The sequence below is a fragment of the Somniosus microcephalus genome, chromosome 27 (assembly GCF_052327205.1).
Source record: "Somniosus microcephalus isolate GS21.2 chromosome 27, FLI_Smic_1.0, whole genome shotgun sequence".
Classification (NCBI taxonomy): Eukaryota; Metazoa; Chordata; class Chondrichthyes; order Squaliformes; family Somniosidae; genus Somniosus; species Somniosus microcephalus.
In genome coordinates, this window is record NC_141013.1 from 24817744 (window position 1) to 24837330 (window position 19587).

Sequence of the window (19587 nt, forward strand, 5' to 3'; positions counted from 1 at the left end):
AGCAAACATTTTAAAAAGAGGTACAAAATTTAATTTTTCCAGTTAAAAGGTAAATTTATTTTTAAAAATTACAATTTCTTGCACCTTGATTTTGACTTTCCATATTGTTTACAACCTACTCGTTATGTAGTTTTAAAAAATAGTTGAATCTTTAGCTTTGTACAAGCAACAAGCACTGATTATAACCCTTTTGGGTGCTTTAATCATTCAGAAAGATAATCTCCTTGGCAAAATGAAGGAGTAGTGTGTTTTGGACTGTTGCAGACCCAAACCATCTGCCCTAGATCATGGTCACCAGAGCCATATCTTAGCATATATATTTTCAATGTAAAAGTCTGGTTACTTCAGCGATTTAACATACATTCAAATATTAATGATCAACTAAGAGGTTAACTTTACAAAACACTGGCTTAATGTCCATTGATTTTTTCACATTCTACATTAATTTCAAGTATACAGTGGCAATCTTCTCCAACTTCACAACAATATTCTAAACTTCAAATTGCAGCGGATTTTAATATTTTTGTTAAAAATGTTCATCGAAAAAAATATATGAATGCTGTCCTAACCACAAAAATAAGCAACCCTCAAGTGAATGTTAATTATAGTTAAGGAGTATAAGCAGGTTTTAGTCATAGCTGGGTCTATTTATTTTTAAATTATATTTCTTAGCTCCAGTCTCAAGCAATCTATCCAGATTAGAAAAGCAGTTCAGCACCAGAAGGTTCGTTCATGGAATAAAATCTTAAATGACTAATCAATAGGAACTGACAGAAATTAGCTTGATTATGATCCTCTCTAGTGTTTTGTTTTGGACAAGATTCTATTAAATCATTTGTACTAACCTGCATGGCTTCAAGTCTCAACTAATGTGCTAAGTATTGATTTCTTTGTGGAAAAAGGCCCAAGGCAAAAAAAGGAATGCAAAGTAAGAAATTGACAAATATCTGATTCTACATCGACATTGGTAACAAAAAAATTCTTAACTGAGCAACAAAAACATCTGTAAAATCACAATGCTTCAAGGCAATCTCTTGAAATTTTAATTATCATCTTTGACGTTGAAATGTCTTGCAGACTTGAGGAGATAATGACAGTCATCCATCAACTGCATCCTGCCAGAGTAATCAGACTAATCTAGCTCACTGGAGAAAAAGACAGCAACCTGGGGTACTGAGTAGTAAAGCACTGCAACACAATAAACAGATACAAAATAACTGACATTCAGGCTTTGCATTGTTCATGATTTACACCAACACATGGAAACAATGCTAACAAGCAACAGACAAGAATCAAGTATGGAATCTTGTACTACTGTATAAATTTACACCGTGATTGCTGGCATGCCGAGTGGGGGCTGAGCCTAAACACCGGCCCGCCCCGTGCATGCATACCCGATGTTGAGGCCGCGCACACGCCTAGCCGCAGCATGTATTCTCCCTGTTGCCAGCCGTTTTCCATCAGCTTGCTGCTTGCCTGGAGGTGGTCAGGAGATCGGAGCAGGGAGAGGGGAGGAAGGGAGTGAGGGGACCGGAGAGGGGGGGGAAGTGGGAGAGAGGGGACCGTTCATGGAGTCACGTTTTTGAAGGGGCCCACAAGTCAACTTGAACTGAGCATTGATAAGCAGCTCAGTAGTGGGCAGGTGTTGCCTGATGGCACCATTGCTGGTTCCCATCACACTGCTGATTCAAAAACAAAATACTGCAGATGCTGGAAATCGGATACAAAATGCTGGAAACACTCAGCAAATCAGGCAGCATTTACAGAAGAGAAACAAGAGTTAACGTTTCATGTTCTGATGAAAGGCCATCCACCTGAAACGTTAACTCTGCTTCTCTCTCTCCACCGATGCTGCCCGACTTGCTGAGCAGTTCCAGCATTTGATGTTAAATCACTCAGCTGATGATTGGGAGGTCAGAGGGCAGGCCGTATGTGGTCGTGTTAGAGCGATCTTGCTTTTCTAGGTGACCCTCCACATTAACAGGTGGATGCCATCAGCAGGGTTGCACTGGAGCAGCTTGGCTCGGGGAGCGGAAAGCTCCAATGCATGGGTCTTCTGCACCTTACCCGGGCTTTTGCTGTGTCCAGTGCACTGGGCCACTTCCCTGTTGCATGTGGAGTGAAGCAGTGGAAATAATCTTTCACAATTTAAAAAAAGGGGAGAGGGATAAACCCATCAACTACAAGTCAGTCAGCCTGTCACTGGTGGGGAAACTTTTAAGAGACAATAATCCGGGACAAAATTAACAGGCATTTGGAAAATTATGAGCTAATAATTGAAAGTCAGCACGATATGTGAAAGGCAAATCATGTTTGACAAATACAAAAGCAAAATACTGCAGATGCTGGAAATCTGAAATAAAAAACAGAAAATGCTGGAAATACTCAGCAGGTCAGGCAGCATCTGTGGAGAGAGAAACAGAGTTAACGTTTCAGGTCTTCTGGCGAAAGGTCATCGACCTGAAACGTTAATTCTGTTTCTCGCTCCAGATGTTTGACTCCTAACCCGGGAGTGTGAGCACTGTCTGTTCTCTGAAACCAGTAGTGTCAGCACTGTGAACTCAGCAGCCTGCCTAACAATGACGGGAAAGCCCTGCAGCGGGTAGTCAAAACTGCCCAACGCATTACCGGCACCCAGCTACCGACCATAGAGCACATGTACCAGAAACGCTGTTTACGGAGGTCACGGTCCATCATCAAAGACCCTACCCACCCCAGCCACAGTCTGTTCGCCCTCCTGCCATCTGGGAGACGCTACAGATGCATTCGCACCCGTACGACCAGATTTAGGAACAGCTTCTTTCCCAGGGCTGTCATCCTACTGAACTCCACAAATAAACTCTAAAGCCTGCACATCTGCCAATACACTTTATTATGGTTATGCTTATGTTAATGTATTACAAGCCAAAAGTATGTTGAATGTTTAAATGTCTTAATCTAAATGTACACTCTCGGGAGCCGCAAGCCTACATTTCGTTGTACTGCACTTGTGCACTAACAATGACAATAAAAGTTGATTTGATTTGATTTTGATTTATCAAATTACACATTGCAGAGACCTTGAATTACTCTACAGCAGACAGGATCAACTTACACATTCCAGACAAACTGTTGGGTGTGTCTTGTCCTCCAAGGGGACCAGTCAGAAATCTGGTCCAACCCACTTGTGTTGCACATAAACGCAGCCATAATTAATCGTACTTGTACAACAAAACCACTATTCTTGTGCAAGATTTACAAAACTGAGTTAACAATTTCATGCGACATCTAACTGTGTATTCTCATTGCAAGTTTAGCAATTGGCACGCAATGATTTGGCTTTGTATCAACACTAAACCTAAATTGTAAATCTTGTGTGAAGAGTCAAGCCAACTCCGAAGCAAAGCAGAGAGACTCATTCCTCATTGCTCCAGAGTAAGGTGGATCCTAACTCCAGATTCAGACCAGTTTTACACCATAACTGCTGTGTTGGTGCAATTCAAAACCACTGCACCGACGTTACAATTGTAGTGGAAATGCACCCATGAAGTGATAGGGCACAAGTAAGTTTCTACATTGACTCCCCAACAATACCAGCCTTCAAGGCATTGAATGAAAAGTATCTTGATTGAAGAATTACTATATATATTTCTTTATTGTAAAACAATAAATGCATCACTGAAGAAAGACAGGGCATAACTAGAAATTGAGATATTGATCATGACTGAATGTTCCATTCATCTTGCTAATTAATAATCAACATTTAAAAAATACCATAGTATTAATGATGACAAAATCAAAACCACAGTTTCAAGCGAGGATGTGCTGCGAACTTCTTAGAATGTCAGACTACAGTGTAGATTACTTGATGTGTTATGTAGATTAGTTAATGTGTCATAATGTGCCACCATCTAGCAATGCAAGTGCATATTTCCAACATATAACTGTTCCAGCAAGACCTTCGCCGCCGGTGACTTGTCACTGAAGCAGTAAACAGTGCTGTGAAATTGTCTATTGCACAATTAAGACCAATTTTCTTTTCCTTATGGTCTTGAGCACAAAATTTAAAGCAATAATTAACCTTAAGCACAGATAGCTCTAAAGACTTTGCTTTTAAAAACACATTAATTACAATTTATCAAAGTTAAACTTTTCTCATGAATTAATAGCTAAAATTTTTTTTGGTAAAGAACAGGGAATGGTGCCTAGACCAGTGCACAATTTTCTTCACTGTGATCTCTCAAGCTGGTGGTACAATGCAGTAATGTTAGTGTGATTGGCACTTCGATGAAAAATGAGGTGCCCCTTCTCGGGTACATTACAGTATATGTTAATTGATTATTAATTACTACCTGCAGGTTTGTTTTCTTGTGCACAATTGATGTGATTTCTATCGTAGACTGCCACATTGAGTCCAAGGTATTATAATGCTTGGAGCTAAAAACACGTAACAGTTTTTATTTCCAAGTGCCAGACCAAGTTTGTGATTAGCAATTCAGCAGAAAGGAGCAGCTTCCTCCAATCAGAGACTGAAGAACCTTAAAGTTGGAAATACTTTCAGATGAATCAGGATGATATTTGCAGTTATATTGTTAATACTAACAACAAATTAAAGCAACTAAACTATGTGAAGAGTTGCAATAAGTGGATATTTCTGTGAAGCTGTGCTGCATCATCTGCAATCGATAGAAACTCTGGTTCAGTTTCAAAATGTGACATTCTAGGTTATTAGAAATATTTAGGAAGAATCCAAAAGGTAGCAAAGTCTAACTTTCTGCCTATTGATGAAATCTAAATACCATTAATTATCAACAGCAGTGCTCTAGTAGATTGGTATTAACTCCATTCTGGGCTGTCAAAAGCCATGCTCTCTTTGGTAGATCTGAGCAATGTTTGGTGAAAGTTTGAGGACTGCTGTATAAAAGCTGTTCATAGTTCTGGATATTGGAACACAAGGTTGCTATAGATGTTGTCCAAACAGATTTTTACGAGGAAGTTTCCTTCCTGTCATACAATAACAATCTAGAGATACACAGGTTACCCGAGTGTAGTTAGCTCCTGATATGTAGGTCATCATGCAGCTAGGGACAACACCAATGCAAACTTGACAGATTTGCCAAGGCCACCAGTCAGAAGACACTTTTTTTAACCTCTTTTTCCACTGATTTCAAGGACACAGAGCCACAATGAAAAACTATCTAGAATCTCACTCAGAGGCCAAAAGGGTGATGGGGGTGAGAAGTGGAGAAGTTCACACAGATATAGTATGGGGTGCTCTTCTGATGGTCAAGACACATTGTTGGTAAAATTTAACCTGCAATCAAAGTTTATTCTGCAACTGGCTGTGCTGCTATACCTGCCGTAATAATGTTGAGAGAGATTTCGATCTTTTAAGTAACTGGCCCAGCGGGTGGTTGATGCAGTTCAATGTGGGTCATTATAAAATAAATCAGTATGAAAGCAAGCAACCAAAAGTATGAGGGAAATGGAAGAGTCATACAACATGACAATCAGGAGAGAGAAATAACAACAGAAAATGCTGGAAAAACTCAGCAGGTCAGGCAACATCCGTGGAGAGAAATTTGAGTTGACGTTTCGGGTTTGACCCTTCTTCAAAACAGGAGAGAGATCTTGGTTAGAGTAGCTAAATCTATAAATCTATAAAGCTGTCAGTCAAGTCTAGTATACAACTTTAACAGGGCTTTAAACTAATGAAAGGGGGGGGGGAATGATTCAGGAAAGAGTAAATTTAAAAGCAGCGAGAGAAATGTCAAAGTTCTATAGCAGATCAGAGTTTTGGATAAAAATAAGCAGAGTGGGTCAGGAAGGGACAGAGAGGGTAACAAAGGTAATAAGGCATCAGTGACGAAGGTGACATCAGAGAAAAATAGAAATGTCAAAGCTAAAGGCACTATATCTGAATGCGTGAAGCATTCGCAACAAAATAGATGAATTAATAGCGCAGATAGAAATTAACAGGTTTGATCTAATAGCCATAACAGAGTCGTACGTGGTTGCAAAGTGGCAAAGGTTGGGAACTAAATATTCCAGGATACTTAACTTTTAGAAAAGATAGGCAATAGAAAAAGAGGAGGAGTAGCCCTGATAATAAAGGATGGGATAAAGACAGTAGAGAGAAAGGATCATAGCTCTGAAAATCAAGAAGTAGAATCAGTTTGGGTGGAGCTAAGAAACAGCAAGGGGCAGAAAACATTGGTGGGAGTTGTTTATAGGCCCCCAAACAGTAGTTGTAATGTAGGGCAGAGTATAAATCAGGAAATTAGAGGCATGTAACAAGGGTAATACAGTGATCATGGGGAGCTTTAATCTACATATAGACTGGACAAACCAAATTTGCAGTAATTGTGTGGAGGACGAATTAATGGAATGTATGCAAGATAGTTTTCTAAATCAGTATGTTGCTGAACCAACTAGGGAACAGGTTATTTTAGATCTAGTATTGTGCAATGAGAAAGGTTTAATTAATAACCTTGTAGTAAAGGGGCCTTTAGGGAAGAGTGACCATAATATGATAGAATTTTGTATCGCGTTTGAAAGTAATTTAGTTAAATCCGAAACTAGGGTCTTAAACCTAAACAAAGCAAACTACGTAGGTATGATGGGTGAGTTGGCTAAGGTAGATTGGGAAACTATATTAAAAGGTATGACGGTAAACAATTGATAAAGAAAGGGAAAATAGAATGAGAGTAAACTAGCGAGAGACATAAAAACAGACTGTAAAAGCTTCTATAGGTATGTAAAAAGGAAATGATTAGCGAAAGTAAATGTGGGTTCCTTACAGGCTGAGACGAGACAAGAGAAATTATAATGAGGGGTAAGGAAATGGCAGAGAAATTAAGCAAATACTTCGCGTCTGTCTTTACGGAAGAAGATGCAAAAAACTTCCTGGAAATAGTGGAGAACCAAGGCTCTAGCGAGAATGAGGAACTGAAAGAAATTATTAGTAAAAAAATAGTACTGGAGAAATTAATGGGACTGAAAGCCAATAAATCCCCTGGACCTGATGGCCTACAACCTAGGGTTTTGAAAGAGGGGGCTATAGAGATAGTGGATGCATTGGTTGTCATTTTCCAAAGTTCCATAGATTCTAGAACGGTTCCCGCGGATTGGAAGGCAGCAAATGTAACCCCACTATTTAAGAAAGGAGGGAAGAGAGAAAATGGGAAAATACAGACCAGTTAGCCTTGTTGAGTCTGTGTTTCCAAATGTAGTTATGCTGAATAACTGGACACAGACTACAGAAATAATTAAACAGGTCTTTAGTAATTGAGGGTCAGGGCTGAACTGGAATACACTTTGCTCCACAGGGTTTATATACCGGTGTGGTCACCACCGGTACTACAATGTACAGGAGCCATCAAAAAGTAGTCCATCACCTTAAGGTATCCTCTTAAGGCGGTACAGGTTACATACACTACAAGCCCGACATCAGTAGTAGGAAAAATGCTAGAATCTATTATTAAGGACGCGGCAACAGGGCACTTAGAAAATAATAATAGGATTGGGCAGAGTCAACATGGATTTATGAAAGGGAAAGAGTATTTGACAAATCTGTTGGAGTTTTTTGAGGTTGTAACTAGCAGAATAGATAAGAGGGAACCAGTGGATGTGGTGTATTTGGATTTTCAGAAGGCATTCAATAAGGTGTCACACAAGAGGTTATTAAACAAAATTAGGGCTCATGGGATTGGAGGTAATGTACTAGAAACATAGAAGATAGGAGCAGGAGTAGGCCATTCGGCCCTTCGAGCCTGCTCCGCCATTCAATGAGATCATGGCTGATCATCCAAATTCAGTACCCTGTCCCTGCCTTCTCCCCATATCCCTTGATCCCTTTAGCCTTAAGAAATATATCTAACTCTTTCTTGAATATATTTAATGAACTGGCCTCCACCGCCCTCTGTGGCAGAGAATTACACAGGTTCACCACTCTCTGGGTGAAGAAATTCCTCATTTCAGTCCTAAATGGCTTACCCCTTAGCCTTAGACTATGTCCCCTGGTTCTGGACTTCCCGGCCATCAGAAACATCCTTCCTGCATCTAGTCTGTCCAGACCTGACAGAATTTTATAGGTTTCGATGAGATCCCCTCTCAATCTTCTAAACTCCAGTGAGTATAAGCCCAATCGACACAATCTCTCCTCGTACGTCATTCCAACAATCCCAGGTATCAGCCTGGTGAATCTTCGCTGCACTCCCTCCATGGCAAGAACGTCCTTCCTCAAGTAAGGTGACCAAAACTGCGCACAATACTCAAGGTGCGGTCTCACCAAGGCCCTGTACAACTGCAGCAAGACATCCTTGTTCTTGTACTCGAACCCTCTTGCTACTAAGGCCAACATACCATTTGCCTTCTTAACCGCCTGCTGCACCTGCATGCTTACCTTCAGCGACTGGTGCACAATAACACCCAGGTTTCTTTGCACTTCCCCTTCTCCCAATCTATTGCCATTCAAATAATAATCTGCCATCCTGTTTTTGCCACCAAAGTGGATAACCTCACATTTATCCACATTATAGTGCATTTGCCATGTTTCTGCCCAATCACCCAACCTGTCCAAATCGTACTGGAGTTTCATGACATCCTCCTCACAGCTTACCCTCCCACCCAGCTTTGTGTCATCTGCAAATTTGGAGATATTACATCCAATTCCCTCGTCCAGATCATTAATATATATTGTGAACAGCTGGGGTCCTAGGACCGATCCTTGCGGTACCCCACTAGTCACTGCCTGCCACTCGGAAAACGACCCGTTTATTCCAACTCTTTGCTTTCTGTCCGCCAACCAGTTCTCTATCCAAGTCAATACCTTGCCCCCAATCCCACGTGCCTTGATTTTGCACGCTAATCTCTTATGCGGGGCCTTGTCGAAAGCCTTCTGAAAGTCCAAATACACCACATCCACTGGTTCTCCCTTATCTATTTTACCAGTTACATCCTCAAAAAATTCCAGTAGATTAGTCAAGCATGATTTACCTTTTGTAAATCCATGTTGACTTTGTCCGATCCTGTCACTGCTTTCCAAGTGCTCTGCTATTACATCTTTTATAATAGACTCTAGCATTTTCCCCACTACCGATGTCAGGCTTACCCGTCTGTAATTCCCCGCTTTTTCTTTATCACCTTTTTTGAATAGTGGGGGTAACATTAGCATGGATTGAGGATTGGTTAACAGACAAAAAACAGTAGGAATAAACAGGTCATTTTCAGGTTGGCAGGCTGTAACTAGTGGGGTACCGCAAGGATCAGTGCTTGGGCCTCAGTTATTCACAATCTACATCAATGATTTGGATGAGGGAACTTTGCTGATGATGGGTAGGAATAGAAGTTGTGAGGAGGATGCAAGGAGGCTTCAAGGGAATATAGACAGGCTAAGTGAGTGGGCAAGAACATGGCAAATGGAATATAATGTGGAGAAATGTGAAGTTATACACTTTGGTAGGAAAAATACAAAAGCAGAGTATTTTTTAAATGGTGAGAGATTGGGAAATGTTGGTGTTCAGAGGGACCTGGGTGTCCTTCTACACGAATCACTGAAAGTTAGCATACAGGTACAGCAAGCAATTAGGAAAACAAATGGTATTTTGGCCTTTATTACAAGAGGATTTCAGTATAAGAGTAAAGACGTCTTACTGCAATTATATAGGATCATGGTGAGACCACACCTGGCGTATTGTGTACAGTTTTGGTCTCCTTACCTAAGGAAGGATATACTTGCCATAGAGGGTGACATGAATCTTGTCATTCATGTGGAAATGACTTATGAAATGATACTGGGCGGCCTGCTGGTGGCGCTGTCCAGGGAGAGTATAAATACTTGGGCATGGGCCCAGCTTGCTCAGGACATTCTTTAACAGGAACTAGTGAAGGACACAACTAGATCTCCATGTTGAAAAACAGTTGATAATAATCAGACCAAGTGCCTAGTAGTTTTCTTACGTCCGAGGGAGTGCAACGAAGGTTCACCAGACTGGTTCCTGGGATGGGGGGGGGGGGGGGGGGGGGGGGGGGATTGTCCTATGAGGAGAGATTGAATAGACTAGGCCTATATTCTCTAGAGTTTTAGAAGAATGAGAGGTTACCTCATTGAAACATACAAAATTCTTACAGGGTTCGACAGGGTAGATGCAGGGAGGCTGTTTTCCCCTGGCTGGAGAGTCTAGAACCAGGGGGTCACAGTCTCAGAATAAGGGGTCGGCCATACAGGACTGAGATGAGGAGAAATTTCTTCACTCAGAAGGTGGTGAATCTTTGGAATTCTCTACCCCAGAGGGCTGTGGAGGCTCAGTCATTGAGTATATTCAAGACAGAGATCGATAGATTTTTGAATATTAAGGGAATCAAGGGATATGGCGATAGTGCAGGAAAGTGGAGATGAGGTAGAAGATCAGCCATGATCTTATTGAATGGCCGAGCAGTTTCAAAAGGGGCAAATGGCCTACTCCTGCTCCTATTTCTTATGTTCTTATGTTAACTGCAACATAGCACTGAGCTTCATTAACAGATGAACAGTGTACAAAATCAAACTTGGTTGCTGTATAAGATGTTGATTATACGTCATCCAAAGTATGTATAGGACGTTTATTATTGCAACCTTAATTGTGAATAGTGAAGGAAATTGGGCAGGCTGTCTTTGGAAAAGAGATGTTGAAATTACCTTATTGAAATTTTAAGATTGTGAAAGGGATTAATAAAGTTGATCAAGGCAATTTGACCATTATGACAAAAAGAGGGCAGAGGTTTAAAATTAGGATGTTAGGAGAAAAGGTAAACCAGGTAGAATGTTTTTACACAAGTAATTGACTTGCAAAATAAGTTACCAAGAAGTGCATCTTCAACTACGAAAACCTTCTGACATCACAAGCAGACTATACTTTAATAAGAACTTCGCAGACCAGAAACAATTGTGCTTTTGTCAGTAACATCTGCTATGTATTTGGGGGTGGAGCAAATAGACAAGATGACCCTTACTCAATGGGGTCTCGGAGAGGGAAAGATGCAGTAACAAATGTTTTCCCATGGAACTGGTTTTCCACAACTGTATAAGCTAGGACTACTACCATCAGTTCTTCAAAATTAAATGGATATGATAACCACACTTGAGCATCTTGTACAACAAGTCAACAATTTCTAAGAGCTGGTATTACTACATAAATTACTGTAAACATTAGCTTATAGTTTAACAAATTTGAGGTTTTTGCAGAATATACTTAAAACTTTCTATGGTTTAACCATTCGTAAAAAGCAGAAAGAAAAAAGAAATGACATTTATACACTGACTTCAACTTCCCAAAGCACTTCACAGCCAATGGATTACTTTTGAACTGTAGTCATTTAAGTGGGCAAACAAAAGATGCAAGCATTCTGAAAATTGTGAAGGTTTTTCAGTAAAAGGTTTAACTTAAAACAAAGCCTGTTTAATTGTAACAGGCTAAAGAAGCATTGTTAAAAACAAAGGGACAGTAAAATTCCTATTTGTTAGCACACTGCACTTCTAACTACAGGAAACTTTGGTTTATCCGGAGGTTGTATGTCCGGAAACCTCGATCTACTGGCAGAAATCAGGAGCCGTTTTGTTAGGTTTTTTTTTTCTTCTCGTGGCTTTGTTTTCAACAGTCGGGCTCTGGAAAGTCTCTCTGAAGCTGTTGCTAAGCTACAGAGATGCTTCCAAGGTACGGGCCGACTGTTTACAAGCTGTTGTTAAGCAACAGTGTTTGTTGTCAGATACGGAGATGAAAACCTCCATATGCTTCAACATTAACTTTGTATGTCCAGCAGTTTTGATAGATCGGCAACAGCTCGGTCCCGTCGGTGCCGGATATAACAAAGTTTCCTGTAGATTGCAGTTTGAATCCTCTTTAAGTCAAGGTTCTTTCATAAAGCATGTTTTGTTTCAGTCAAGTCATCTGGAGGGGTTGCATAAAGCTGACCACAGATATCCCTTGACATAATATAAGTGCACCTTTTTGCAGCGGAACTAAGGAGTGGCACTAAATTCACTGGTCGAGATATTTACAAGCTGGCTAAGTCTTGCCTTTCCCCAAGATATTATGAATGAGAAGAGGAGGGTAGGAAGAGACAAAAACAGATCAAACATTGAGGAGAATGCATATATTTTCTCATTGCTAAAATCCCAAGGGTGTGGATGAATTTTATTCCAGTGTGAACTCTGGAGTGTCGGCCCAACATACCTGTACAATGGAAGCATACAATCTTGTCAGTGGCAATGTGGCCATGGTCTGACTGTAGATGGAATTTTTGATTTAGGAACAGAGGAACATGAGGGGGCCATTCAGCCCCTCTATTGTCCTCCAGGCAATAAGAAAGGCACACCAGTGTGAGGCCTACAAGTCAGAGCAGCTGACATTCTTCTCCTCACCGGTATTACTGAATTAATAAGGAGCAAGGCTTCCATTTCCTACTTGCAAAATGCTATTAGTCGGCCTTTCAAATCCTGCAGTTGTATAAATGCAGCAGATATCTGCATCCATATTGTGCCGATACAAACTATTTAAGCTATTGATCAATGTTTTAAAACCAATATATTTACACGATACTGATTTCTCCATGCCTAGATACATTGGAGTATCAATTATCCACTAAAATGAAGAGACCCCCCCCCAGCCCCACATAATAAAAAATTGGAATATAATCAATATTCTACTGTGCACACTGCAGAATATGTATAAATCAAGACAGTATTTTAAATTTCAAACAATGCGAATTAGCAAAAGCTTTGCATTGGTCAAGCAAGAGGTTAATTTGTATAGTTACTTGCATTCTTAAATGGTTTACATAAAAGCTCCAATGCTGCTTTACATTGATAGCCTAAATAGGGTAGGTACAATGTGGATACAGATATTTACCGAATGTGTACTGCTGCAGGATTTGATAGGCCAACTAATTAATAACATTTTGCAAGTAGGAAGTAGAAGGCTTTGCACCTTTTAGATTCCTAAAATTGCATACGTGATGTAAATAAAATTGAGCAGAAAGCTTGGTTTAAAAAGTCTTGCATCAGATTACTGCCTCCTGCTCATCACCCGACCCAGCACTCTTCTATCGACACCCCACATCCCATAAAAATCTTCACTCAAACATAACTAAGGTTCCATGATGTACTGAATTATGGTGAATTTCAAAGCAGGGCACCACCCATGAGTGCAGAATTACCTAGATCAGAAAAGCGCCATAGCGTATATACCATGATGCAAATTAGGATGGATGGCAACTACAAAAATCTAGGCAGAACACAGTACACCTCTGTGGCTGGTACAATATGCTCGTTTATGTGAAACTTTCACATGCATTGTAATCCATTGACGTACTTTATCATCAAAACAAGATGGTTTTAATGCTGCAGAAAGCAGTAGACAGGTTTAATCAAAAATAATACTGAAACAGTGAAACTAAGCTTGCATAAACCACCAAATTTCTATATGAAGGTCAGCATGTTTTGCCCGATCCACAGACAGGGCAGAACTGGCCTAGAGTCTAAGTAGGTCAAAATAGAATCTCACATTTAGTTGCAAGTTTTTTTGTTTTTATTTAGCTTTCTTAAAACTATGCGTTCTTCAGAAATAAAGAGATACTAATATTTGCAAGAACAAATACTGTCAAATGCACAGCAGGAAAAGTGAAAAGCATAAACTTACTTGACATCCTGGTATCCCTGGATCTCTGCTGTATGGTGGAAGGGTTCCTCTCTCTGAAACTTTTCCTAGACACAAACAAAATCAAATTTAGGACTGCACACAATTAGAATACAAGATCACCCTACAGGTACAGATTCGGGAAAAAAGGATAAGCATCTTTCAGACATGCAGGAGTCCTTGATGCACAACAGAAGAGTAATGATCCCCAAATGCAAACTTTATTAACAGAATATAGGTTTTTTTTAATGTTGATTTTCTAATGGTTGTATTTTGTACCAAGGCTAATGCTTGAATAAAGGATGAAATGTGCTTGTAATATTTAGTTCAACTGAAGGCAATGTAAATTACATGTAACTTTGCAAAATCAAAGATTTAGTCGCAATCCCTACCAAAAAAACTAGACAGATACTCAATGGATAACTAGAATTAAATTTTATTTCACTAATTTGACTGAGATACAGGTAAAATAAACATTGTATCTGTGGAAAAAGTGTAGTTGATGAACTGATTTGCCTATACTTTCTAAAGTTCTCAGCTTGGCTCAGTCTTGCATCAAAAGATTCAGAGTAGGATCAAGTACCACTGTGGTCTTGAACACGTAATATAGGCTGGCACTTCACTGCAGTACTGAGGGAATACTGCATTGTTGGAAGTGCAGTCATTTCTAATGAGACATTAAACCAAAGAACCACTGCTCCCATTTTATCGGACAACAGTTGTCGGAATGATTCTGCTATTGCCATTTACACTTTCTCTAGATCCATCTTTTGTTTCTTCACTTGTCCCATTGTCATCCCTTTCGTCATTTAATCTCTCCTGCCTTCCACCCGATCACAGACCTTTCCCTTTTGTTCGTTCCTCCCCTTCCCCTGCCTCTGTTCCATCTCTAACTTTTTCCAGTTCTGATGAAAGGTCATTGACCTGAAACGTTAACTCTGTTTCTCTCTCCACAGATGCTGCCTGACCTGCTGAGTATTTCCGGCATTTTCTGTTTTTCTTTCAGATTTCCAGCATCCACAGTATTTTGCTTTTGTATTAAAAACCAATTCACTGGTTTTGAAGTGCATTGGGATGTCTTGAAGCTATAAGGCACTATATAAATGCAAGTTCTTCCTTATATTCTTATCAAGGTCCCCCTTATGTGCACGATAAAACTAATGCCCTCAGAGTCACCAACTATTAAATTATTCATTGTATAAAACAATCCAGATCCACAAACAACAAATGGGGAACAAACTCCACACTCCAATACTCATCACTTTCAGGTCGAACACAAGTAGTTTTACAACTTTTACCTGCTTTTTAAATAAACTGTTGAATATACATTTCATATCACAAATAATAAAATCGGTTTACAAAAGGTACTTCAATGTTGCTCAGTTAAATGAAGCCACTTTAACCTCTTGGGAATACAAGTTAAATATGAGCTGTTACAGCTCTAAATAGCCAAGAGCTTTATTGTTTGTCACTAAATACTGTGGCAACAAGAGCAGGTCAGAGGCTAGGTATTCTGCAGCAAGTGTCTCACCTCCTGACTCACCAAAGCCTTTCCACCATCTACAAAGCACAAGTCAGGAGTGTGATGGAATACTCTCCACTTGCCTGGATGAGTGCAGCTCCAACAGCACTCAAGAAGCTCGACACCATCCAGGGCAAAGCAGCCCGCTTGATTGGCACCCCATCCACCACCTTAAACATTCACTCCTTCCACGTGAATCGTGGCTGCAGTGTGTACCATCTACAAGATGCACTGCAGCAACTCGCCAAGGCTTCTTCGACAGCATCTCCCAAACCCGCGACCTCTTCCACCTAGAAGGACAAGGGCAGTAGGCGCATGGGAACACCATCACCTCCACGTTCCCCTCCAAGTCACACACCATATTGACTTGGAAATATATCGCTACTCCTTCATCGTCGGTGGGTCAAAATCCTGGAACTCCCTCCCAGCACTGTGGGAGTACCTTCATCACACGGACTGCAGCGGTTCAAGGTGGCGGCTCACCACCACCTTCTCAAGGGCAATTAGGGAATGGGCAATAAATGCCAACATTGCCAGCAACGCCCACATCCCAGGAATGAATGAAAAAAAAACTAAAGTTGTTTAGAACCTTTAACTCAATGATTCCAATATTTTAAAACAGCAATGTGAAGGTACTAACTACTTGGATTGAAAAACATTCAATGCTGGCATTTACAGCCACATTGCTGAACATTTCAAAATAATGCAACACAAAGTAATTGCAGTCTACAATTTACTCAATGTAATTAGTTTAATAACGATTTCTTTATTAGATCAGCTGCAAATGTGGTAGAATGTAGGATAGTTGTTTCACAGAAAAAAACAAACACTAATAAATTAAAGCTGTATTATGATATAGCACAAAAAGTTGCATTTTCACAGCAAATTTCAGACATCTATACATTTCAATAAGGCAAACAGCAGTTCAACTGGAAAAACAGAAGATCTTTACAAAACAAAGTGGTATGGTAAACGGGACTGAAACAATTAGATTTTGAAGTCAAAGTATATTACAATTAGAAAGTTATCGATGCAAATTTCAAAATATGCAAAGTAACATGAAACTAGCGTTGGAAAATGTCACTCTGCTGCAAAAACATTTGTGTAAAATGAAATGCAACTCTTCCCATTCACACCCCTGTTTGAAATGAGGTCAATCCTGCATAAGCCCAAAAGGAAATCAGTCTTAGTTTAAAAGTAGATTTGGAATAGTTTAGAAATGTTATTTACTTTTAAAATGAATCTATGCATTTTTTGAAATCCGACTTAGTATACCATTAACTTTCAGGCAACAGTAAGTTCTCGCAAGTTAAATAAAATCAGCATTGCAAAGAGCTCCCAGTGACCTTCCCCCCCCCCCCCTCCACTGTAATATTCAGTCCATTACTTGACTAGTACCGTCCTAACATTTTCATACCCTCCTGCTCATGTTTTGAAGAAATAGTATTGAAGTGCTGTGGCACCAAATCCCAATTTTATCTATGGAGAGAAAAAAAATCCTACCTATTGCAATAATCTACCAGTGCTGAGCTCAAGCTGCACATGTAACATAACTACCATGGAAATGTAGAAGAGAAAATGCTGCAACATATTGTGTGGACAGATCTGTACTTCAAAAGCTGCAAGTAGCTCCATACTCAAAGGATTAAATCAGTCTTTTCATGTGTCTGTATAACAGCTGCAGCTTGTGACCACACACACACATTTACAGCTGCTGGATAAGTATGCTTTTTAAATTTGTGCATTTTTACGGTTTCAAAAATCCGTAACACTCATCTTATTCCAGCAAGTTTCAATTACACCCAATTTACTGTTGAACAATTTTGCTGCTTTCTCTGTTGTGAATGTACTGCTTTCATAGTATACTTTCTATATTCAGGCAAGCTTTCAATATTCTGAACACCTGTTGTTGTAAACAGGCTCCCCAGTGATTAAAAGAAAGCCACAGTTTTAATCTGCAATGAAAATATCCATGTTTACTGTGTAGGTAAAGGTTAGCTTGTTTCTGTTCACTTCTATGTTAAGCCAACAAAAGCCGAGCAAGAAAAAAAATGCAGTTGCTCGTGGGTTTCTCTCAATCTCTGTCCTACAACTGTGCATACTGGAATTCACCACTCGCCCCTTTTCCGGTTTTAACTGCAGTGCTCAGTAGCAGGTCAGGTGCAGCAGAGCAGGCCGACATTGGCTCCTGGTCAAAATTCACATGCTTGTGTTCAAATCCTTCCGTGGCCTTGCCCCTCCCCATCTCTAACCGCCCTCAGTTCGACAACCCTCCAAGAATTCTGCGTTCCTCCAATTCTGGTTTCTTGTGCATCCCTGTTTTTCTTCACCCCACCATTGACGGCCATGCCTTCACCTGTCTAGGATCCAAGCTCGGAATTCCCTCACTAAAAACTTCTCCACCTCTCTATTTCTCTCTCCTCCTTTAAGAGGCTACTTAAAATCTACCTCTTTGACCAAGCTTTTGGTCATCTGTCTTTATATCTCCTTATATGGCTTGGTGTCAAATATTGTGTGACAACGCTCCTGTGAAACACCTTGGGACATTTTACTACTTTAATGGCGCTATATAAATGCAAGTTGCTGTTGTTGATGAATATTAGTTTCATTAACTTCAATGGGTATTATTCATTTCTCTCTCAGCATCAACTATTTCACAACTGTCATAAAAAAAAGAATCTGCAGGAGATTCTGATAGTATCGCTTCGTGAAAAAATTCTAAACCTTGGAGCCATTTAAGAAACAAAATTGAAATATGGGTTCAAAAACCCGTTTGGACTGCAGAAATGAATCTAGCCTTTAAGTGCTACAAAAAGTCCTGCACAAAATTAGTTTGAGTAGTCTCAATCCAGTTCAAGTTCACACCCTAAAACTGACAATTTGGCACAATGGCATTCTCAGGGTCCAAAAGAATGGTTTACGTAAAGTGAAAAACATCCTGCTGGAGCAGTGGCAGTTACTCATCTGAAGCGGGGGTTTGAAGCAAGGCACATTGTTAGAAAAGAAAGTGATAAAAAGGGACCCAATCCCTAGCACTGATGGCTTTGATGTACCACAAAATTCAAACGCTTCAAAGATAACCTCATTTTTACGCAATCTGTGTTATATATCCCCTTTAACGTACAAAAACATCCCAGGGTGCATCAAAATGGGCACCAAGCCAAAAGGAGTAGATATTAGAAGAGGTGGTTAAAAGTTTGTTCAAAGAGGGAGGTGCAGAGGCAGAGGAATTTAATGGAGGAAATTCCAGAGCATGGGGCTGAGGAGGCTGAAGGCACAGCTGTCAATGATGGGCAAAGGGATGGAGAGATGCACAAGAGGCCAGAGTCAGAGTAACGGAAAATTGGGGTGGGGGCTGCAGGACTGCAAGCAAGGGCTCAACCTGATTGGAGGGATTCAAACAGGGCGGTGCAGGAAATATAGCCATGGATTTGGGAGGCGACATCACTTTCAAGGAAGAGTAGTTTGCAATGCCAGAGGGGTTGTGGATTGAACTGTTTCTCTTTCAACCAGAAAGGTGTTGTTATGTTAAAGAGGGTGGGCCACCTTTCTCAAATTATTTTCAACCAGGTGATACTACAACAGAGGCTGGTCTAAAAAGTCAACTTATGGAGACCTAAGATGGCAGATCGCACCAGTAAAAAGACCTTCAGAATACTTTTCTTATCAGCTTTTATTAAAGCGAGGGGTATCTGAATTCTTTTCACTCTTGCATACAGATGCTAGCATCTTAACCCAAGTGAAAGACTTAGTACTGGCAAGTAAAAGTGCCAGTCTCTTTATCCCCATCTCACTTCCAAAACTGACCATATCAGGTCACTTGTCAGCACTCGAACTAGTTTGGCACAAAGCATTGTTGCTTGATATAGATATGCTCTTAGTTGCCACAGACGCACATAATCCAAACCAAGGCTATGGTAGACTACAACACAAAGAAATTGGGGTAAAGACATAAAAATGTGTCAAAAATGAGCATTACAGTACAATAGTTTAAAAGATGAATAGATATCTCTTCCTCCTATGGGGAATGGGGGGGCGGGGTGGAGATTTATTAATGTAGGCTGCTCAGCCTACTTTTTGCTTTACTATTTCCCAGAAACATACCTGAAAAAGGCCCAATGCTCACAAGATTTCTAGCCTTTCTTTCTAAGTGCGGATTCAAGAAACACTGCTGCTATGCCTTGAAGACACAGTATCCTATTCTGTATCATTTCTTGCATATCTGCTCTCCATTTCTCAAGGAACTTGCTGCCAAAGCAATCTGACTTGAAAAGGGCCATGAAGCACAAAACAAACAAATAATAGTTAGCAGAATAATTTGGAACAACGTGAAACATGTTGCCCACATGAACCAGAATCAGCAATTTTTCTGTAAACTGTGGACAATATGATAAACAGCTCTGAAACAGATAG

At 40.2% G+C, this 19587-nt stretch overlaps 1 protein-coding gene across 12 annotated transcripts in view; it reads right to left on the reverse strand.

The window, feature by feature from the left end:
* Positions 1-19587, reverse strand: part of tcf12 (transcription factor 12) — a 295499-nt gene that overhangs the window by 120689 nt on the left and 155223 nt on the right. For all 12 annotated transcript variants that reach the window (XM_085968734.1, XM_085968731.1, XM_085968732.1 and 9 more), the window contains one exon: positions 13656-13720. In XM_085968734.1, the coding sequence (XP_085824860.1) occupies positions 13656-13720 (65 nt within the window). The remainder of the gene's footprint in view (positions 1-13655; positions 13721-19587) is intronic.